The 15,907-nt window shown below is 40.3% G+C and overlaps 1 protein-coding gene across 3 annotated transcripts in view; it reads left to right on the plus strand.

Annotated features, from left to right (window-relative positions):
- gnas (GNAS complex locus) overlaps window positions 1-15,096 on the plus strand; it is a 30,810-nt gene extending 15,714 nt beyond the window's left edge. For all 3 annotated transcript variants that reach the window (XM_041945400.1, XM_041945402.1, XM_041945401.1), the window contains 8 exons: window positions 4,639-4,736; window positions 9,115-9,169; window positions 9,692-9,765; window positions 9,956-10,014; window positions 10,107-10,227; window positions 10,975-11,105; window positions 11,903-11,970; window positions 12,509-15,096. In XM_041945400.1, the coding sequence (XP_041801334.1) occupies window positions 4,639-4,736; window positions 9,115-9,169; window positions 9,692-9,765; window positions 9,956-10,014; window positions 10,107-10,227; window positions 10,975-11,105; window positions 11,903-11,970; window positions 12,509-12,655 (753 nt within the window). In that variant the 3' untranslated portion in view covers window positions 12,656-15,096. The remainder of the gene's footprint in view (window positions 1-4,638; window positions 4,737-9,114; window positions 9,170-9,691; window positions 9,766-9,955; window positions 10,015-10,106; window positions 10,228-10,974; window positions 11,106-11,902; window positions 11,971-12,508) is intronic.
- Window positions 15,097-15,907: the final 811 nt, after the last annotated feature.

Here is a 15,907-nt window from a genome sequence, read left to right on the forward strand (position 1 = left end):
AATCTATTGTAGAGTACATGATAGAATATTGGAGAAGCTTGATGCATTCATTACATTGTTTTTCTTACGGTCCAGTTTGTTTGCCAGTAGGATTACAGAAAGACCACTGGCCCGATTTTCATGAAACTTGGTTGAAGGTTGAAGCATGGGCAAAGGAAGAACGCACTCCACAGGACAGATCGCTGTCTGTCACTTTTACTTTTCAATTTTCACCACAATTGTAACAACACTTCAAACTATGCTAAGACTATGGAAACGTAAATACACACATATCATCCGATTAATTATACATTTACTCACATCCAAATGTGAATTCTCAGCAATAAACTCCACCAGAGATATTAAGGAAAGATGTTGGATCTTAACACTGCAGGAGAACAAACAATAATATTGACTGTGCAGTTTGCGCTTGCAGATTTGCCTGTGACAGAAGAGTGGACTTTTGGCCTTGGCGGAGGCCTGCACTTTCCGAGTGCCCTTCTAGTTTGCTTAATAATTAGAAAAAAAAAGTTTCCCTGAAAATACTACAGTTTCTTGAAATACTGCACCAGGGCTTTTGAATTAAAAACCATATAAACCCTTCTGCTGATGATTTGCAAAAGCCTGCCGTATTTGTTTTTAACTAAACTCTGATTTCAGTACAGTATGAAACATGAAACATGTTTGAAATAGGTAATCCATGACATTGTACCATGTTTTATGAGGTTATTTTGGTTAAACTTTAAATATCATGGTGTTTAAATGTATTGGGAAGCTTAATTCGTACTTGAAATACATTTTTCCATTTCCAATTATTGTTCCATTTATTGTATTCAATAAAAATGAATGTCATGACCACCTCAAATGTCAGTATTCAAAAGTCTGACAAAGTGCAATATGTTGTGATTTGTAGGAAATGAACTAAAACCCATAAAAACACAGGCCTGCCCCTTTAACGCTTCAAGGCACGGAGTTCATGTTAATAGCCTCCATGTGTTATGAGAAGACGAGTGTTTTGACTTGCCTGCTCATTAATGCATTAATTGGCATAACGACCTAATTAGCACAACTGCTCATGTTTAATGTCTGATGGTGATTATGGAGGGACATCAGGCAGCTAAAGCGCCTCTTGTTTCTTTCCATACGGTCGCAGATGACAACCTTCAGCAAACAGGGTCAGCCGTCCTGCCAAACTAGCACACACACACATCAAGCCTGCTGAAGTGTCCCTGAGCAGGACACTCGCAGGCTCTGTTTTTAAGATGATGCGGCAACATCCACCTTATTCGAATTGATAGTGCCACATCTCATGTCTGAGAATTCAGCTTTTCCTCGTTGTCCAGCTCAATTGTTGTAATGTAACAGTTACCAGAGACCAAGAGAAGAAAGGAAGGCTGTAATACAGAGAGAGGAAGCAAGGGGGGGCAGGGGGATAGAGGAAGCATTACATCAAGAAAGGAAGAGCGAGGGTTTTATTAATTTTTTTTTCTTTTAAGCACATGACTGATCATAAAAGAGCGCTCTGTAAACACATGATGAGTTTGGTGTCATGGAAAACGGCATGATGAAAGGATTTTCGTTTATGTAAGGGATGATGCAGCTGACAGGGTGTCGCACTAACAGTATGTTAACATTGCAATTAAACACTCATTTTCCAAGTTTAGTGTTCATTTTACGCAACTGAGGCAAACAAGGATGTAGAGCTGCAACACTAGAATTAATTAGCAGGACATTCATCAGCAACTTTTTATGATAATCGTCTTAGTCAAGCAAACGTGCTGGTTTCAGCTTCTCAAATGTGAGAATTTCATGCTTTGTTATTAATGATGCTAAACTGGTCAGAAATACAGATGAAGCAATGAGTTGATTCATTGTGAAAATAAGGTTAATAAGGTTTTGTTCACGATCTTCCTGAAATTAGAATTGAATCTACATCTCTTCACTACATCCTAACCAAAACACCTTACCTGGCTCTTAACATAGATCCAGAAATGCAGTGACCCGGATGTGGCAACTCTAAACTGCAACCCAGCAAATCAACTTAACTTAAGTTTAATCATAGTGGCTAAAATACTTTGTTTGGAAATGAAAATGAATGCAAAATGTTAAAAAGTTATCTAAACGGTTCATTTTAAATGTCTGATTTGGTTCCTCTTTGGACCACAATATGTACTGTAGTAGCTCACACACATGATATGTCAATGCAGTGGATGGTTGTACTTGATATGTGGGGTGCATTCACCTTCATTTTTACTTCCAAATAAGATGATTGGGTGACACCAGTGAGTTATGATAAATGATCCAGAAATAAATAAGATCCATGTTTAGAAAAAAGATCTTTAAGTTTTACTCCAAATAGGGAAAAAGAAAAAGTTTGAAGGCAGCACATGTATGTTCGAGTCAAGTGACCATCTTCACCAGATACACTGATTTATTTATTTATATGGTGTCACTAAGCTCACACTCTTATCCTGAGCGATTTATAGCAAGCGAGCAGAAAGCTCAAGCGAACCAACGTCTTACTCTGCAACACTTCATTAAGACAAATCGGCCGTCACAGGTGTCAGATCTGTGAGTTTTCCTATGTGGGATGCTCTCTCAAACCCCTGCTGCTCCAGGAATTCCACTCACGCCGAGCTGTTGGGAAGCAATTATTTGTTTATGGTTGCTGTTTGGCTTTACTTGTTTGGTTGGTTGACTTGTTTATGATGAGCGCGGCATAGTTTCCAAGTTATGAAACGGGATGGCGAAAGTGTATTCTGCCTTTCGTTTGGGATCTGCACAAGAGACAGAGGGTCAGCGTCGAAACCAGGCGTGTGTCTGTCTGTCTGTCTGTGTGTCTAAAGAGAGAGGTGTGTGCTCATAGGCACATTGTCTCTTCCAGTCAGGACTGTGACATTGTCAATTCATCTGGTTGTTTTTCATGCTTCACTAAGCACTGGATAACTTCCTACAAATCATTACACACAGCAAATTGATCTGCTTCGTTGTAAATGTATATAATTGCAAGAGTGTGAGTGTGTTTAAGAGTGAGACAGACAAGCATCCATGTATTCTCTGGAACAAGGAAGTCGCCTGTTTTTGACCTGAATTCAGGGCAGTCCATGGACAGATCAACCACAGAGATCCTGCTAATCCACAGTCCCACACATACAAAACACACTGCAGAGTCACTCTGCTTCCTCTATACTTCATATCAACATGCCTGATACTTGCTTTTAAGGCTTGGTTTTGAATGATGTTATTGATTAATCGACCAATCTACAATCATAAAAGCAAAGAAAAGCAGCATGTCTTCATGTTTTAGAAACTAGCCAATGTTTAATCTTTTTGATTATGAATTACTGAACCAATATTGAATGGAGGTCAAAAAATCTAAATGCCACAGACATCATTCAGTGGTAGTTTTCACCCTGTGTGTGTGTGAATAATGTTTTTGCATTTCTGTTGTTATAGTTCTCACTGGATAACCAATCTGCTGGTTTTGAGTAAACTGATGTGTCCTCAGTCAGTTTTGTTGCTGTCCACTGATGCAAATTATGAACAGTTCATGTATTTTTACTCACAGGCAGTTTTGCCTCGTAGTTGTGACGTTGTTGACTTGTAGAGTATCATATGATGTATTATTGAAGAGCGAACGTATCCACACTAAGTTTTGGTATTAATAAAATTAATCAGTGTGAAATTACTCCATCCGCTTCTCCATAAATACAAAAAACATGTGGCCCAAAGAATTTGAGTAATTGAGCCAAATTGAATTTGGTAATCAGGGCTAGTTGTCAAACCCTACTGATCCATCATCATACTGATGATGTTTGGCTTATCTTGATAAGAAAAAACTTGGTAACAAATAGAAAAAATGTAAAAAGGATACCTAGCCTGTTTAAACCCGCTCTAAGTAAATACTACTTCACATACAAGTGCTCCCTTTTATTTCTGAGACATATGTATTGCGTGTCTTGTAAGTTTTTGTGTAAGGTACCAGCTCATGCGTACTGCCTGGATCACTGTGTTTTCAGCACACCTGTTGTTCACTCTGTACACATAATGCATGAAGAGGTGAAGTGGTTAATCCATGCTGTGTCCCAGCATGTGAGTGAGAGAGTGAGTCTATAGTGCCTGTGTGTGTAGTGAGGTGTCTCTCTTTCCCTCCACCACTATTTACCTTTACAGACATGTACACAGGCATCGCCCAGGCACAACGTACACTGCATGTGGTGTCAACACAAACGCTGCGCACCCAGTGCCCTCAGACACACAACCCTGTCCTCCTTTCTTTCTTCTGTCATAGCTGTCATATTTGGTATAAGATGCACAGTAAGTAATACAGGATATCTCCTGCTTGGAGGAGCACTTCACATCTTTGATTCAACAGGTGAACTGGTGGTTATTTAATCAAGCAAAGGTTGCAGAATTCTGTGCTTAAAATACAGCGTGTAATCCAGCATGGCCATGAACCGCAACTGAGTGTGTGTTCTGTAATTTCATCTTAAACATGTTTTTTGACCAGTCCATTAGATGTCAGCTCGTTAAACACACACAAACCTCAGTACATTACTGCAGTTATCCTATTAGGCAGCAGGAATGAATATAGTACTCTTCTCTGAGAGTTTCTGCCTCGTGTCAGTCTTGTATTTCTGTTTCCATATTCCTCTTCAGGAGTTCTACGAGCATGCGAAGACACTGTGGCAGGATGAGGGGGTCAGGGCGTGCTACGAGAGATCCAACGAATACCAGCTAATCGACTGTGCACAATAGTAAGTAGCCATCGGCCGGTCCACATGCTACATGGCGATATAATCTCTACTTTGAGACATCAGGTTTTTAGGTGCACCTGTACAGTTTAATGCAATGTGAAGCTCATAATGTGCAGTTTTTGTTGCCAGTGTGCCAGAGAGGTGTTGAGTCCACTTTTCATTGTGTAGTAATTTGCTGATTATTTTCTCAGTTAATTGCTTTATTTCTTTGTACTTTTGTTTCATTTTTTCCAGTTTGTTTTGGTTCACACTGCCAGATTGCAAGTGAACCAGGCCAAGCAAAGTCATATGTAAGAGTACTTGCATGCCAGGTAGCAACAGAGCAGTTACCCCTGTCCAGTTTCGTGTACACAGCGTGGGGACTTGACCACTTTTAGCCCAATTGTTGACAAGGTGAAAGACTGTATTACTGACAAGCAAACATATACATATAAAAGACTATGCTATATGACATATATTTTGTGTTGGGAGGTAATTCTTTCAATTAGTCAAACATGAATCATTTGTCCAGACTATAGTTATAGTGTTTACATTGTGGGGAGTCACACCCCATCCTTGACCTGGTAGACACACCGACTTGGTTTTCCATTCATAAGCATTGCCTGGATGTCAACATCCTATTGTGTGCTTACATTTATAGAATAATGCATTTTAGGACTATTTCTTTTAAGCGATGGGATTACACCCTGTGGTTACAAAAAGACAATTGACGAACACTTTTCCCAACTTGTAAAAACTCAGGTTTTCTTATTTGCCAACTCTGCAGCGTGTTGCTCTGAAATAAGGGCAAAGCCATTTGTAGGATGTGATCTGTCAGTCAGTCAGATTGAGAGACGCAGGTCATTTTCATCGATCAATTTACTTACTAGATAATGATTCAAACAATCTTCATAAGCCTAATATTAGATTTCATTAAAAGCTTAAGAATTTCCTCTGACATCAGAGGAGACGCTCTTTATTTCAGGCGAAGTGATGTGCCTTCAGTATAAAACACTGCCGGACCCCTTGGGCCAGATTGTACAATTATTGTATAAATCTCTGTAAAATGGATCCTTAGAAGTGTACAGTTAGTGTACAATCCTATCAAATGCAATAGGATTTGGCTCTTCAGCAACATCTAGTGGCAGCTGTAGGAAACCACCACAATCTTTGTGCCCATTAGGAAACTTCAGAATTAGGATTTGAGCCTCCATGTTTACCAAACAGGTGTTATTACATTTTACACTGGCAAACAGTGAAAACTGATTCAGGTCAGATTGTTAACTTTAGAAGTTCTTGTTTGTATTTTCTTCCTGATAAGCTCCAACATTACAAACATCTTTGCTTGTCCAACCAGTATCTTGCTCCAAATCACCATGTATCATTCAATGCTTTATGATTTATTTTCTCAGATAATATGTTTATAAAGCCACAGAGGCAACACACGTCGATGATCTCAAACATATGCAAGTCTCGGACAGCTTTTATGTTTCTGTTATGTACAAGAGCCACTAAACTGTTTCTTTACTGATGCACATGTTCAACATCTCATACTGAGATCATGTTAGGTGCAGTTTCAAATATATGCATTTGACAGGAAGATGTGGCCCGACACTGCCACCTGTCTTTAAGACTTTTGTCCATTTGTATTTCCCCCAAGCGTCTCTCCCCCTGTACATCTCTAAATGTAACCTTTTTATTTTCATATCTGATTGATACATGTGTAGTTTTTTAAAGATCGCACTTCAATTCAAGCTCAGACTTGATTGCAATGGAGCGTTATGGTTTCCAAAGCAACGGCAGGTTAAAAACACAGAGAAGAGAAAAATAAAAGTGAAGTAGTTTTCATGTAAAGGCAGTAGGTTGCAGCATTTGGGAGCAAACATGGCCGAGGCTGAGTCATCCACAGATCAGAGGATGTTTAGAGGAGGCGAGGGGGGTGATGTTTGGGGAGGATACCTTTGCTGTTCAGCTGTGGACTACAAGCCTGAGGCCTGAACAGCTTTTTATGAGTATATCCCTCTTGCTGAATATTATTTGCATTTAATTTGGCACTGTGTGTTGGTTTGGTGTCTTCAAATGTTTACATGAGGAGAAACTCTCCCCAATACTTCTCCCTCAGGTGGTTGAGATGGTACAGTCCAGTCTTTTGTTCCGTCCCTCTTCTCGCTCACATCTCCAGCACAAAAACACAAGCTCATCCTGCTCTTGCTTTCGTTTTCTCCCCTGTCTTCTTTTTCTCCATCTCCTTCTGTCTGTCTGTCTTCTTTCTGGAGCTACTCCAGCTGCACTAGATTGGGAGCTGATAGACTATTAATAGCACCTGTGGTTGGGTCTCCATGGTAACCATGCTGGAGGCCAGGGCGCTGGGGAGCTATTTTTGAAATCTGCTCTGTAATGTCAGACAGACGCCACTACGCTTTCGGTCTCTGTCTCGCTCTCTCTCTCTGTCCTCCTCCTCTCCTTCTGTTTCTTCTCCTCCTTTATGTTCACTCTCATCCCTCCTTTCCTCTGTTTCAATTTCCTTTTCTCTGTCTGTCTCCCTTCCCTTCAGCCTCTGCTCATTTTACAGGAATACAGATTTTCACCTATGATGCTAAATGTCTTGGGCCAGTGTTTAGTGCAAATTAACTAATTAAACCAGCATGGGGCTACTTTGCACGTTCACAGCCCCAAATGGCTGCAAATGGTAACCTTATGAGACAGTTTAAATTTCAACACCCAGAAGTTATGTTATTGAAATTGTACTTTCATATTTAATTGCACACATCAAGATTGTTTTGACCAGTCTGGCCAGTCTATGACCTTGTTCGGACATTAAAAGGAGAAATATGTTATAGAGCTATTGTTGGAGGGTCCATTTCACAGATGGACGATTTATATTTTGCTTTACATTTTTATTTTGTCTTTGACAGGGTTTGAAAAATAGTAAAGTTATTCCTTGATTGATAACTTGGTAAGAGTAATTCTTGAGTGTTTCAGTCATGTCTGGGGTTTGGCCTGTTTGACTTTGTCTCTGCTAACCCCCGTGCACTGTGTTGATTGTGATCTGGTCACACTGTAGCAATCCACCATCTCTGTATGATCAGTTGCATTTTAAATTGATATACATCAGCTGATGTTCAGAAAAGGCTTGAAAGTGAAGATGTTTTTTTTTTTTTTTTTTTTGCACAGAAAATGTTTGTGTGAGCCTCAAAGTTTCCCTGTGACTGCTCGCCCACATGATATTTAGTCTGTTCCAGGAGATTAGAAATCATGGCAGATGCTGCAGGTGGCTCACCTTCTCCCACTTAATAACTGCATGTCAATAAAATGGTTTCGTCAGTTGAAAATAAGGCAATAAATGAAAAGTCATGCCACACACTCAAAGCTCTCTGTGTGTGCTTGTGAAAATGAGAATTTTTTCTTGCACGACAGACCTGAAACTTGAAAAGAGCAACACTTATACACAAGTGGGGAAAAAGGTAACATGAGTCAGGGAGTTTCGGACATGTGCACTGGAGTGCGGCTCGGACCCACATGTCTGCCCAAACCAACCCAAACCTGACATAGTTAATGTAAGTCGAGGCACTGAGTTCACGTTACCCTGTCATGCAATTATTGTTGCTGTGGTTACAGCTTGCCTGTTTACCCTGATTATACATGTAATCATGATAAATAAGTGTCTATATAGGCAATAGGTAGATTGTATTAACACACACATACACAGTATGCAGTGTCATCAGAAGTTAGGAATATAATAAAATTACCATTGAGAGTTGCAACATGTCAAGTAGGCCTGTCCAGCTAACGTGGTCGAACCCGACACAAACCTGAACATCATTTATTCATTTTTGTCCAAACCCAGCCTGACCTGTCAGGACCCTTTAAGAGGGTATTCACCCTCTAATGTGTATCCTCTGCTTATTTTTGCTGTCCTGATCATTTCTAGGTGTATTTATTCCCTTCTGGCACAAATACTAATGCATTTTGACATATTGGACCAGTTCTTCAGTGTTTTCCCTGGCTATCAAATGAGCAGGAAGTATGCATCTGTCTTGAAAGTCACCCGTCCAGCAAAAGACAATTTGTGTTCATGATGGTTTCAGTGGAAAGTTTCGGTCACGTTGTCACAATGTTGTGTTACCGGCCTCTTCGTGCCATGTAGCAGCTATGAGGGGAAACATCTGATGTTATGTATGAGTGAACCTTTTATTTAACCTTTTTTAACAGGTAGTCAAAGAGATGATGTTTGCTGCCAAAAAGTGCAGTCGTATTTGTAGTTCTTGTAGTTTTTTGATACTGATTGTGGTGCCTGAGCACATGTCTTCAACAATAAAGCCACTATCAGATTAGTAATATTATCCTCATAAAAGTTTTCTTACTTGTGTTTTTTTTTTTCTTCCTCTTGTCTCTTCAGCTTTCTAGACAAGATCGACATTGTGAAACAGAGTGATTACACTCCAACAGATCAGGTGGGTGAATCTCTGAGACCACAAAGTTAATATTACCTACACTTCCATTATACTGTATATCTGCAGTATTTCAAGAAGAAGTGGGTTTGAAAAATGTCATCTACATCAGACTTTAATAAGCAATCCATTACTGTTTGTCACCCTAACTCAAATTTAATCATGCAAATCCATGTTTGAGCGAAAAAGTAAACCATGCTGGAGATGGATCTCCAGCATACTTCTCCATTAACTCTGTTAATATCACTTTTAAGTTTGACACAATATTCCAAGCCATCCAAGATAAATCTTGTAGTTGTTTTACCCAAGTGTCGCTATACAAGTCTAGAAATGAGGGCAGAAAATAAAAACATCTCATGTCCCAGTTTCTGCAAGTTTTTCACCTGATCCAGAAAATAAGGACACAGAAGCAATTTGTAGAGTGTTAGGCTTGCTCCAGATTTGCAGTGTAATCATTAAAAATGCTGTAGGTTATCTTTATGATCTTAGCAACCTTCTTGGGACAATATCTGTTGTTTTTACCAGGATTTGCTGCGGTGCAGAGTACTGACATCAGGAATCTTCGAGACAAGATTCCAAGTGGACAAAGTTAATTTCCAGTGAGTAAAAACATAAAGTAAAGGGTAGTGAAATAACCATGTATATAATAATTTCTTACAAAACTGACCCATAGCTGGAGTACTGAACATGTACTATGGACCAGCTTAGAGAATCAAAGATGTACAGTGTCTCCACATGATGGCAGTATTTCACCTGTCAACACTGATGTCTCTTGTTTGATTTACACAGTATGTTCGATGTTGGCGGTCAAAGAGACGAACGCCGGAAATGGATTCAGTGCTTTAATGGTAACTTCTGTTTATTTCTGCTTCCTGTTACTTGCCTCAGCTCATATCATCATTGTCACTGACATTCATCTCTGTCCCTCTCTCGTCCTCAGATGTAACGGCCATCATCTTTGTGGTGGCCAGTAGCAGTTACAACATGGTGATCAGAGAGGACAATCAGACCAACCGTTTACAGGAAGCCCTCAACCTGTTCAAGAACATCTGGAACAACAGGTGAAGAGAGACATACTGTGTCTGTCTGCAGGTTGTTTCCTGTCAGCCTGTAGAAGTACAGATGGTGGCAAAAGTCCCTGTCTGAAAGTGTGCTTACATGCATTTTGATCTTTTCATGGATTGGAAGGAAGACAGCCTTCACAGAATATTTTTATTTTTATTTGTCTTTACTTATATTTGTGGAACTGTAGACAGATAATGATTATCGATCAAGACTGCTGTCAAGGCTGGAAAACGTTTTATGAACCATCCTGATTTCTCTCTTGAAGGATTGCATAACCAAGTGCAGGGGTTCCCTAGCAACAAACACAGCATAACACCAATCAAGGGTAGATCACAGACTTTATTTACAGGTTCCTGCGGTGTGTAAGCAAATAAAAGTTACAGAATGGTGGAAACTCACCAAGATCTTTGGCAGCATGTCTCACATCACAGCAGACGTGGTGGTCACTGAGTTTATTACCTCACTTAAAATGTATTTGTCCCGGTACTGAATCCAGACAGTAAAAATATTCTCTTTTATATTGCAGGTTTCAATGGTAGAAATTGTCCTAACTTTTTGAATTTGTCAGGAAAGAGAAGTAGTTGTTTTTGCAGTTGAGGTAAAAGTATCTATACTTTTAATGCCATCTGCTGATAGAGCCGTCACCCTGTTTGTATTTATTTGGGATTTCTTCTTGTGTCTCGTCACACTCAGACACAGTTTGATGGTTCAGTGTGTAATGTTGATTCTTTTTCTCTCTTTAGGTGGCTGCGGACCATTTCTGTCATCTTGTTCCTAAATAAACAGGACCTGCTAGCAGACAAGGTGCTGGCAGGGAAGTCCAAAATCGAGGAGTACTTTCCTGAATTTGCTCGCTACACCACACCTGACGATGGTGAGCAGTCACACTTCAGTTATATCCACTCACTTTTGACCTCATACGGCCATTTATTTACACAGGAAGATGTGAATGTAGTTGAGAACACTGTCCATATTAGTAGCTGTACAAATACAGCTGGTCTTTTTCAACTTGTAAATATCTCCTTTAGAGGCTGCTGCTTTATTTTCGGATATAATCTAATCATTGTTTGTAAAGTAGGGTGACCAGACGCCCCAAACTGCCTCAAACAATCCCAGCTGGAAATTGTTCTCTGAAAAATACCAAGATGTCCCAGTTTTCCCCACCACCTGTGCCAAATCTGCCCCAGTTTTTCAAAATCCCTTGCTTGTCACGGTAAAAGTTCCCTGAGTGTGCAGAAACATCCCTGTGCTTCCACAGGGATACAATAAGACATACAGTCATATTTCTGCTTTTAGTTTCAAATAGTGTTTTCCTCTATGAAGCTCTTCTTTGAAACAGCTGCGCAAATACATGCACAAACTTTTGCTGTTCGTCCAAAAACTACATTAAAAACACTCGAGTGACAGTGCATGTAGTGTCATGGACCACAAGAGGTCATCTTCAGTAGACACCTGTGAGGTTGTTCTGTTCACACACACACACTTTATCACAGTGACGTGGAAAATTGCTTTTTAAACTTGTTACATAATTAGTCGCATCATAATGTATACCTGCTTACTAATAAATGCCAAAAAAAAGCTAGTGTCCATCCTGGTCGTTGTATGATCCAATCATGTTTAGTCGCCACCTGAGAGACATTTGGTGTCATGAGCCTCTCTCTCCTCTTCCAGCGACACCAGAGGCTGGAGAAGATCCACGTGTCACAAGGGCAAAGTACTTCATAAGAGATGAATTCTTGGTAAGTGTAGAGGCATAGGCATGTTTTTGTACTTTGTAATATGCAACATTTAAAGGGCAAGTCTGGAAATAGTCTCTGTTGTTGTTATTGTTAACAAATCCAACAATAAGACCGAATATATGATATATCTTATTCCTCTCAGCCATACACCTCCAAACAGTTAAAATGCATCAATGAGTTGCACTGTTGCACTGGATAACACGTTTCTTCACTACAATTAACATTGGCACTGTAGTTTATTTTATGCTGATGTCACATTCACTGACTTGCTGCAGTAAATACTCACTGGAGCAGCAAATGTGTATGAATCCACAGCTGAAAATAGTTCTCCACAAATCCACTATTAACTCTCGTTGAGTATTGTTTGCTAAAAACTACAGTGACCAGCTGTTTTAGAAAATTATTTAGCCTTATTTAGAAATTAAGTTATACATTTGTGACTTGTATTTAAAAAGCATCTTTAGTTGTAAGTTGGGGCTAGTTTGTAACACATACAGTGTTGAAATAGTTTTTAACCTTTTCCTTTCTCTATCTATAGAGGATTAGCACAGCAAGCGGGGACGGGAGGCACTACTGTTACCCCCACTTCACCTGCGCTGTTGACACGGAAAACATCAAACGTGTCTTCAACGACTGTCGAGACATCATCCAGCGGATGCACCTGCGGCAGTACGAGCTGTTGTGATGGGAGAAGAAAGGTGTTCGGACAAAAACGCAAAAACACATCGGACAATGAAAAACCCTGAACCACGAGTCTCTGAACTCCCCTCTTCCACAGAAGTGTGTTAGCTCTTGTGAAGGAACGGGGGCCAAAACACACACACAGACACAGACACACACTAACAGTAAACACACCCTGAACACAAAACTTCCCCTGATGCAAACTCCCTACCTGCAGCAGACAGAGCTATTTTGATGGAAGGGCTTGAGGGGATAACACATAAACGGACTCTGATCTCCACCTTCAGCCATACTCCCAGCTCCTCACCCTTTGACATCATGTATCGTCCCCATACACATTGCCTTCACCTTTCTAGGAACCCCAAGTGGCCCACTCTGGACGGTATTTCCTGCAGTGAGGAGGGATTGTTGAATTCGGGGTGAAAACTGAAAGAGCTACTACTTCAGTGCAACTTGGAAAGAGAAAACTGTTGAATTACTGCAAATAGAGACTAAACATGTCACAACAGATCAGCTGAACACTGTATCTAATAAAAAACACAAGCACTGTGCTCAGGACTTGACTCAAACCATGTACATCAGTCCTTCCTATCACTTACACACATCCATGAATTCAACCACAGGATCTGCTTACACACAGAAACGTATCACACCGGCTTTTTACTGGACTGCACAACCCGGGTGGATCAGGCTCGTTGAGCTGTCAACACAGTGCTTTGAGATTAAACGGACTGAGCAACGGACTCGCGCGTTACCACAGACTAAGCAGACCAGGGGCGTGTTGTGAACGGTCGGGCTGCAGGGGGACCGGGATTCACAAAAACGGGACAGAGCCGACTCCGATGTGAATTTCTCTAATGGAGACCAGACACGTTTGATAGGGATGACGACGACAGTCCCTCGACTTCTCCACAGAACTGTTTTGCCGCCTGACTTTGCCTTGTAGGTTGTGGAGCAAAACGTGAGGAGGATATATTGAGTTTAAAACAAAAAGAAACAAAAAAAAAAAGGCCAACTTTTATGGAACTTAACTAATGGAGGGCAGAAAGCATCCTTCTACAGTACAGTACCATAAGTTAAAGAGAACTCTCATCTTGTCATGATTGACCCTGTTTTACTGTCTCCACAGCTGTTTTTGTCTGTGTAGACTTTTGTGCCATTGTGCCCTGTGCGCTCTCTTTATCTTTACTCTTTCTGTCTCTGTCATTCTCTCCTCCCTCCACCCCGTTCTCTCTCCTCTGACCATTTCACTCTCCATCTTCACAGTTCTCCCCTTCATCTCTCTCAGATTTTCTCCTTCACTGCCCCTCCTCCCCACCACCACCCTCCCATCTGCACTTGTACCTTCCGGCAGTGCTATTTTGTTGAAAGAGAAAATAAAATATAATAATCCTGGAATATAAAAAAGAAAATGATGACAACAACAAACAGGACACTATTTTTTTGTTTTTAACTTATCTGGTCAAACAGCCTGCTCGCACATCCCTGCCATTCCTCCCTCTGTCATTGCTCCATCTTTCCTCTTCTCTCCTCCTTCCCCCCGACCTCTTGCTCCCTTTGTATGTCTGTCTTTACTTTACTGCTGAACTATTATTCTTGTACAGACTGTAAAATGTATTATTTTGTACAACTTTATTGAAAAAAAAATAACTTTTAGAAGATCCCTGTGCCTTGATCACGACTGTACGTGTGTAATGAGCTAAAGTGGGTGTCATACTGCGCTGTATAGCTTGGCCAATCCCCCCCAACTCCCTGCCTCCCTCGCCACTTCCTTCTCTCTCTCTCTCTCTCTCTCTCTCTCTCTCTCTCTCACTTTCTTTATTTCTCTCTCTCTCTGTCTCTTTGTCTGTCTTCTCTTTCTCTGTCTCTCCCCTCAGGGACAGAGGACCACCATTCGTAGCTTTTGCAGTTTTATTTCTCTTCCCTATCCCTCCATTCTCTCTTTATGATTTAAATGTCTATTTTTGGATCCATATACCCCAAAAAGATAAATATATGAAATGTATATGGGTTTTAAAAAAGTATTTTATTAGAATCAAATGAACCTTGACAAATTGTACACTTGATAGTGTGCGTATTGCTATAACTTAAATCCTTTCAACTGAAGTTGTGTTCAGGTTTCTTTTGTTTTCTTCCATTGACATCTGCAAAGGACATTTTGAAGGGTTAAAGAGGAGATCACAGATGCAAAACGTTGCTTGTTTCTACACAAATCTTAGTCTTTTGCTAAGAAGGGCCAAAAAGACAACAAAAGAAAGTAATTTCACTCTATTTTCTGATGGGGGGGGGGTCCTCCTTCCTTGCCTTGCACAGCAGAGGCGGCCTGTACAGTATTAGCATCGCTCTCATTTCAGTGCCCTAGTCTTCATTTAATGTGTACATCAAATTATGGGTCTCTACTTTCTGAACAGAAGCTCTAAGAAATAAAGGTTTTTTTTTGGTGCAGACAACGACAGGTCTGTCATTACACATATAAACACACACAGGCGACACTGCTCTCTGCTTTCTCACTTAAGATGCATTTTTGCAATCTTATCCCTAAATTTTCAGCAGTCGGGAGGGTTGTTGTAAATCCACACCAGAGGAAGTGGAGTTTCCTGTTCGTTTACCAGTCATTTCCTCTTCAGATACGCAGACTCTGTATTTATTGGGTCAACCATGAAGAATGTAAAGTTTCTGATGGGACGCCCTCTGGTTTTGAAGCTCAACTATGTGGAAATTCATGTTGAAAGTTAAATAACTCCCCATGAAAGTGTAGCTGGTGTGCCTTTATCCTGCAGTTGGCTCCACAGCACATCCCTGAAGGTAAAAATGTACTGAGTGGACAAGTTCTGAATATTCATCCTTGTTCTGGAAAATACAGCTCTTGACAGTTTTTTTTTTTTAATGTATTGGCTGTGTTGATATGATCACAGAGATTTCAGAAATGAAACTGTTGACGGGAATCATTTTACTCAATAAGAAAAATTGGTAGTTATTGACTCAGCCCCTGTAATACGTGATAACAAAATGTTCATCTTTTTTAGACCTATTTTAGACTTGTATATAGTGAATTTATACAGGTCTCTAATCTCAGATTTTAGCAAAAAAGCCTAAGTGAATTAAACCACATGTTTACACTGTGCATTTAGAAAATACAAACTTTATCTTACTAAAACGTTCTACTTGATCCTATATATCAAATAACAGCTATGCAAGTGGGAGGCAGTTCACTCTGGTGTGCCTGCCAGCCTCGATTAACTTCCATCTTATGTAG

This window comes from Chelmon rostratus, chromosome 10, assembly GCF_017976325.1.
Source record: "Chelmon rostratus isolate fCheRos1 chromosome 10, fCheRos1.pri, whole genome shotgun sequence".
Lineage (NCBI taxonomy): Eukaryota > Metazoa > Chordata > Actinopteri > Chaetodontiformes > Chaetodontidae > Chelmon > Chelmon rostratus.